Below are 8,363 nucleotides of genomic sequence, written 5' to 3'. Positions count from 1 at the left end.
TTTTCATGTATTTATAAACAAGTGTTTGAGAGATTGTTGGTAGTTATGTCCCAAGTGACTTGATCAAAGAGGCAGTTAGTAGTTTTCTGTAAGTCCCTGACCGAGTAGTTTTCTGTAAGTCCCTGACGGGGTTAGTAGATTTTACTGTTTTGTCTAGCTGCTAGCTCCAACACCACTTGCAATATCACATTCATACATACACGGTAGCTGCAAATGCCCATTCGCATCTAAGGGTTTCAATCAACATCACCTTGATCTAATGAGCCAGTCTCTGAGAGAACGGAACTTAATGCATGTGTGTTAAGGTGTCAGCCCAGATAAGTCTGATAAACACAGGCTAATCAGTGATGAGACTTTCTTGAGTTACAGTTTTTTTTTTTAAACGGAAGCCTCTTCTAAAGGTAAATCCAGTTTAGGGGAAAAGTGTTGTCCCTGATTAACATGAACGGATTGCTAATCTGTGACATTTTAAGCATTAAGTCCAGTTTTTATAGAAGCGGTTTACATAAATCAAATGGTATGAAAAGCATCAGGTTACAGCCACCAACAAGGACATGCGTGGTTTTCAAACACAACATCATCGATACTTACTTTAGATTTTCTTGTAATTTCAACATTATTATACTATTTCTCATGTGTCCATTTTACTGCAATACCTTTCTGTTATTGGAGGAAATCCAGTTTGCAAGCACATGATGTAAAATTAGCAAAGCAGTTCACTCTGCCCTTCAGGTCCAGTCAAAACTGAAATATCATAAGGTTTTAGAAATGTAATTTGTTTTGCCATATAGTCACTGACAAATGAATGCACTAGTCTCCAACTGAGCTACTGTCCTTATGATATAAATGCCCCACAAAAAGTTTTCCACACTTAAGACCAAGGAGTGCAAATCAACATGCTGGTAATTATGTTTGTTTCGTCAGGAGTTCAGCACGACACAAAAAGCATGCGACGGATGGTCAGAAAGACAAGGGGCAACACTTTTCTTTTTAATGGATTTTTTTGTGTTTAAAGGATTTATCTTCTCAACCAGAATCCAGTGTAGGCGGAAAGTGTTGTCCCTGATAACCTTGTGTGGACTTCCCAGCCAATCTGGGACGTCACTTTAAGCACATGAATTAAGCTCAGTGTTCCCAGAACATGCCTCAAATCTTATTACCAGAGCTACTTGGTGCCGTAGCGGTTGAAAAGTTACAGTACATACAACACAAAACATAATTGAAACTAACTTAGTCTTGGAGTGATGGCCAGCAGATGTAGACAATATTTACCTCTAGTACTATACAACATTATCATTAAACCAAGCGTGATGGCCAGCAGCTGTAAACAATATCTACCGTCTATACAACATTATCATTAAAACAAGCTTGATTGTCAGCAGATGTAGACAATATCTACCTACTACACAACATTATCATTAAACCAAGAGTGATGGCCAGTAGATGTAGACAATATCTACCTACTACACAACATTATCATTAAACCAAGAGTGATGGCAAGTAGATGTAGACAATATCTACCTACTATACAACATTATCATTAAAACAAGCTTGATTGTCAGCAGATGTAGACAATATCTACCTACTACACAACATTATCATTAAACCAAGAGTGATGGCCAGTAGATGTAGACAATATCTACCTACTATACAACATAATTATTAAAACAAGCTTGATTGTCAGCAGATGTAGACAATATCTACCTACTACACAACATTATCATTAAACCAAGAGTGATGGCCAGTAGATGTAGACAATATCTACCTACTATACAACATTATCATTAAACCAGTAGATGTAGACAATATCTACCTACTATACAACATTATCATTAAACCAAGAGTGATGGCCAGTAGATGTAGACAATATCTACCTACTATACAACATTATCATTAAACCAAGCGTGATGGCCAGCAGATGTAGACAATATCTACCTACTATACAACATTATCATTAAACCAAGAGTGATGGCCAGTAGATGTAGACAATATCTACTTACTATACAACATTATCATTAAACCAAGAGTGATGGCCAGTAGATGTAGACAATATCTACCTACTATACAACATTATCATTAAACCAAGAGTGATGGTCAGTAGATGTAGACAATATCTACCTACTATACAACATTATCATTAAAACAAGCTTGATTGTCAGCAGATGTAGACAATATCTACCTACTACACAACATTATCATTAAACCAAGAGTGATGGCCAGTAGATGTAGACAATATCTACCTACTACACAACATTATCATTAAACCAAGAGTGATGGCCAGTAGATGTAGACAATATCTACCTACTATACAACATTATAATTAAAACAAGCTTGATTGTCAGCAGATGTAGACAATATCTACCTACTACACAACATTATCATTAAACCAAGAGTGATGGCCAGTAGATGTAGACAATATCTACCTACTATACAACATTATCATTAAACCAGTAGATGTAGACAATATCTACCTTCTATACAACATTATCATTAAACCAAGAGTGATGGCCAGTAGATGTAGACAATATCTACCTACTATACAACATTATCATTAAACCAAGCGTGATGGCCAGCAGATGTAGACAATATCTACCTACTATACAACATTATCATTAAACCAAGAGTGATGGCCAGTAGATGTAGACAATATCATTAAACCAAGCGTGATGGCCAGTAGATGTAGACAATATCTACCTACTATACAACATTATCATTAAACCAAGAGTGATGGCCAGCAAATGTTAACAATATCTACCTACTATACAACATTATCATTAAACCAAACATGATGGCCAGATGTAGACAATATCTACCTACTATACAACATTATCATTAAACCAAGCTTGATTGTCAGCAGATGTAGACAATAACTTCCTACTACACAACATTATCATTAAACCAAGCGTGATGGCCAGCAGATGTAGACAATATCTACCTACTATACAACATTATCATTAAAACAAGAAAGATGGCCAGTAGATGAAGACAATATCTACCTACTATACAACATTATCATTAAAGCAAGCGTGATGGTCAGTAGTAGACAATATCTACCTACTATACAACATTATCATTAAACCAAGAGTGATGGCCAGCAGATGTAAACAATATCTTCCTACTATACAACATTATCATTTAACCAAGAGTGATGGCCAGCAGATGTAGACAATATCTACCTACTATACAACATTATCATTAAACCAAGAGTGATGGTCAGCAGATGTAGACAATTATCTACCTACTACACAACATTATCATTAAACCAAGAGTCATGGCCAGCAGATGAAGACAATATCTACCTACTATAGAACATTATCATTAAACCGAGCGTGATGGCCAGCAGATGTAGACAATATTTACCTACTATACAACATTATCATTAAACCAAGAGTGATGGCCAGCAGCTGTAGACAATATCTACATACTATACAACATTATCATTTAACCAAGAGTGATGGCAAGCAGCTGTACAAAATATCTTCCGTCTATACAACATTATCATTAAACCAAGAGTGATGGCCAGCAGATGTAGACAATATATACCTACTATACAACATTAACATTAAACCAAGCGTGATGGCCAGCAGATGTAGACAATATCTACCTACTATACAACATTATCATTAAACCAAGGGCCAGCAAATGTAAACAATATCTACCTACTATACAACATTATCATTAAACCAAGCGTGATGGCCAGCAGATGTAGACAATATCTACCTACTATACAACATTATCATTAAACCAAGAGTGATGGCCAGCAGATGAAGACAATATCTACCTACTATACAACATTATCATTAAACCAAAAGTGATGACCAGCAGATGTAGCCCATATCTACCTACTATACAACATTATCATTAAACTAAGCGTGATGGCCAGCAGATGTAGACAATATCTACCTAATATAAAACATTATCATTAAACCAAGCTTGATGGCCAGCAGATGTAGACAATATCTACCTACTATACAACATTATCATTAAACCAAGAGTGATGGCCAGCAGCTGTAGACAATATCGTCGCTGTCGTTCTCAAACCTCGTAGCTACAAAATGCCAACTTTTCAGGAGAGAGAAAAAAACGTCTCATTTTTTTATAACGATGTTTTAGAAATTGAAATTCTGTAAAAATACCAAACAAATGAAGCTGCAAAATACGGTATAAGCCGTAGATGCGTAAGTCATACTGATAAGTCATACTGACAGTTAGACATGGTAGCTACGATATTTTGTCACCACAGTTTTGTCATTTTTATGAGGTACGACAATTCATCCTGATAGGAAACCTCGTAGTTGCAAATTAAAAAAATTATAAAAACGTTTTTGTCAAATTTGTCCATACGAAACGACGTACCTATAGGTGAAATGGCATCGCTACGACTTCTCACCGGGAAAAAAGCCAACAATCATTCTACAACATGTCGTCACGTGGCTTTTTCGAGGGCTCTGATTGGCGTAGAGCTACGAGATATAGCACAAAACACGTGCCAGACTTCATATATTCGGAAAAGATGAAAAAAATATTTTGAAAATTTTGGAGCTACGAGGTTTGAGAACGACAGCGACGATATCTAACTACTATACATTATCATTAAACCAAGAGTGATGGCCAGCAGATGTAGACAATATCTACCTACTATACAACATTATCATTAAACCAAGCGTGATGACAAGTAGATGTAGACAATATCTATCTACTATACAACATTATCATTAAACCAAGCGTGATGGCCAGCAGCTGTAGACAATATCTACCTACTATACAACATTATCATTAAACCAAGCGTGATGGCCAGCAACTGTAGACAATATCTACCTACTATACAACATTATCATTAAACCAAGCGTGATAGCCAGCAGCTGTAGACAATATCTACCTACTATACACCATTATCATCCGGTTTGAACTTTTTTCCAATTTAAAAATTTGTGGGACATGCTGCAATATGTGTTATGAAAAACAACAGCACCATTGCAGATGTTTGATAACTAACATAAACAAACAAATTCACTACAATATTGTTTTAGTATTTATTTTTTATTAAATAACAAAAACAAATTAAATACAGTTTTGTTTCAGTCTTTAGTTTTTTTTTATGACAGATGTAATTCAATAGGTTTTATTGATGAAAACATGTCAGAGGTCCATGGCATAGAAAATACAACCCTCATAACAAAATTCAGCAACAGTTTAGAGTAAATACATCATACAAAATAACAGATTTCCAATTTAGGAATCATACATGAACCTGCAAGCACCTGAGTGTAGAAATAAATTAACTACTTACATATCAATCATGACTCGTATAAGATATACTTTCACATCATAAATAATACACATTCATTTTATTCTCCAGCTAAAAATTTGTTCACCATTTTAAAAAGTTGTATTCTGTGTGAGGATAGTCTTTGTCTAGCTTACGGGCTATGTATGTAGATGTGCAGAACCTATCTGCAGACTACCTCTAGTACATCACAAATAGTTTTATGGTGGACGAACCAGTTATCGAACACCTAAGAAATTACGTTAAATTACCTTAAAATTGAAACACTTAAAATGACAAAAACATTTTGTTTTAACAAATGACTAACAGTTCAATCATTGAATGATTTATCTGTAAAGTTTTTCAGCAAACTACCTTCAAGAATTCATAACAATGATTCCCTGATTATTGTCACCTCTAGCAGACAAAACAAAATGGCGGCCCATGTTAACATCACCTATTACCGACACTTCATAAATACTACTCCATTATATACAAAGTCACATGACTATCACGTGACGTGCACTCGGCGAAAAAATCTGCGTCTGCTGCAATCAAAATTGCAAACGGAAATATGCTTTTTGGTGTGTAAATGCACGTTTTGATAAATGCATTCAAAAAGTAATAGCAAAAAACACACAAAACGGTGTAAATAACAATAAATGCATTCCTTTAACCTGTTTTCGGCGCATTTGTTTCAAGCTAAGTAGGCAAGTAGGTCATGCACTTCATGTGCGACCATTTGTTTATCAATGTGACGTCATGCGCACTTTTGCGCATGTGCATACAGAACCAAAACTAAACGTCCGATAATAGGTGCTGTTCGATAACAGGTACTTACACGATAAGTGTTGGGACAGACTAAAACCAATGTTTATCAATTGATCCTTGTTACGGAAAACTGAGCTTAATTCATGCACGTAGTATTGGTCCGGATTAGCCTGTACAGTGTGCGCAAGTTATCAGTGAAATTTTCCCCTTTATGGAATTTTTTATTTAAAGGATGTATCTTCTAAACACAAATTCTTTCTTGGTGGAAAGTGTCAAACCTGATAAGCCTGTGCAGACTGCAGAGGCGTATCCATTATGACACTTCACGCACATGCATTCAGCCCAGTTTTCCCAGAAAGAGGGTGATGTATAATGGGGCTCAATTGTTTTCTAACAAAATTAAGACCCAACCACTTTCAAACCCCTATGACCAAATCCCCCATGATGAGAAAGTATTCAGCACAGAACACTAATAATACTGTTGGGAGTCATAACCAAATAAACGCTCAATTAACTACCATCAGCTTAGGCAAGCAATGTCACATGCAAGCTTGGTTGTCTTGCAGTATTGTTGTACCTAAAGCTGTGGGCATACACTATCCCTGCAAGTGCATCACTCAGCATGATGCAGGAACACATCAAGACATCACCTGTCCCTCTGTCAACACCTGTCCGTCCATGATTATCTGACCCTGTGTTGTGACATGGCCCTCTGCCAGTATCTGGTCATGCGTGGTCACATGGTCCTCTGTCATTACTTCCTCCTCAATGCTGTCCCCTTGCACTTCCACACAGCCATCCTGAAGAGCATGAGCCACATATAACATCGAAGATCAAGCTTTGACTATGACTAAATACTGTGTTTCAACATTAATGCAATGTCTACAAATAAATTCATGTCATGAACTGAGTTGACAATTACTCTGTTTAGTGTGAATGCAGCAAAAGCCTAAGCTTTATTAAGAAACTCTTGCGATTCTTTCCTGGGTGGAACAATTGATTGGCAATTTTCAGATAAAATCTTGAAAACGCTCATAGAGTGGGGATCAAAGCTCAGACCTGCTAAGTGAACACATATCCATTATGCAGGTCTGATGAACTAATAATATGATTTTACACTCAAAAAAACAATTTTTTGTCATAATGATGCATGCTTATTAAACACTAGAAATGTACGCCGGCATCTGAAAAAAACAAGAAGTATCGTTGAAAACGATGGATGCTCCCCAATGATGCGCTTCGTCAATCTATGTGTTAATAACCACCTAAAAAAATCTATTATTAGCCTCGGTGACCTTGACCCCAAATGACATCAAGCGTCATCAAACGGTAGAGGTCTATGCAAGGTACCTACATGCCAAATATCTAAGAGATTGGTAAAATATTGAAGGCGCTATGAGAAACTGTAACAAAAGTGTGACGGAAAAATATATTATTAGCCTTGGTGACCTTGACCCCAGTGACCTCAAACCTCATCAAAAGGTAGAGGTCAATGCAAGGTACCTACATGCAAAATATGAAAGAGATTGGTAAAGTATTGAATGCCCTATGAGAAACTGTAACAAAAGCATGACGGAAAATATATTATAGCCTCAGTGACCTTGACCCGAGTGACCTCAAACCTCATCAAAAGCTAGAGGTCCATGCAAGGTACCTACATTGCAAATATGTAAGAGATCGGTAAAGTATTGTGAAAAAGCGTGAAGGAAAATCTATTATTAGCCTCAGTGACCTTGACCCCAGTGACCTCAAACCTCATCAAAAGGTAGAGTTCCTGGAAGGAACCTACATGCCAAATATGAAATTGATCAGTAAAGTATTCAAGGCCCAATGAGAAACTGTAACAAAACTGGACAGAAAATATATTATTAGCATCGGTGACCTAGACCCTAGTGACCTCAAACCTCATCAAAAGTTAGAGGTCCATGCAAGGTACCTACATAGCAAATATGTAAGAGATCGGTAAAGTATTGAAGGCGCTATAAGAAACTGTAACAAGAGCCTGAAGGAAAATCTATTATTAGCCTCGGTGACCTTGAACCCAGTGACCTCAAACCTCATCAAAAGGTAGAGGTCCATGCAAGGTACCTACATGCAAATATGAAAGAGATTGGTAAAGTAATGAAGGCGCTATGAGAAACGTTATCAAAAGTGTGACGGAAGGAAGTAAGGAAGGAAGGACAAACTGGCAAATATATGCTCCGCCGAAATTTTATTTCGGGCAGCATAAAGACAGACTTAATGCATGTGCATATAGAATTGTCCCAGATCAGCCTGCACAGGCACCACTGCATGTGAGACATACTGGATCACATACTGGCCCACT

At 36.8% G+C, this 8,363-nt stretch overlaps 1 protein-coding gene and 1 long non-coding RNA gene across 7 annotated transcripts in view; one reads left to right on the top strand and one right to left on the bottom strand.

The window, feature by feature from the left end:
• The first annotated feature begins 5,096 nt into the window (after nt 1-5,096).
• LOC127845529 (uncharacterized) lies at nt 5,097-6,380 on the top strand. Its single transcript, XR_008033249.1, has 2 exons — nt 5,097-5,492; nt 6,116-6,380. It is a non-coding gene; the product is annotated as an uncharacterized LOC127845529 (long non-coding RNA).
• LOC127845516 (zinc finger protein ZFAT-like) overlaps nt 6,116-8,363 on the bottom strand; it is a 68,612-nt gene continuing 66,364 nt past the window's right edge. For all 6 annotated transcript variants that reach the window (XM_052376505.1, XM_052376506.1, XM_052376504.1 and 3 more), the window contains exon 26: nt 6,116-6,837. In XM_052376505.1, coding sequence (XP_052232465.1) covers nt 6,676-6,837 — 162 coding nt within the window. In that variant the 3' untranslated portion in view covers nt 6,116-6,675. The remainder of the gene's footprint in view (nt 6,838-8,363) is intronic.

This window comes from Dreissena polymorpha, chromosome 9 (genome assembly GCF_020536995.1).
Source record: "Dreissena polymorpha isolate Duluth1 chromosome 9, UMN_Dpol_1.0, whole genome shotgun sequence".
Taxonomy (NCBI): Eukaryota; Metazoa; Mollusca; class Bivalvia; order Myida; family Dreissenidae; genus Dreissena; species Dreissena polymorpha.
Note: the sequence above shows the minus strand (reverse complement) of the source record. Positions and strands in the feature narration are given on the sequence as shown.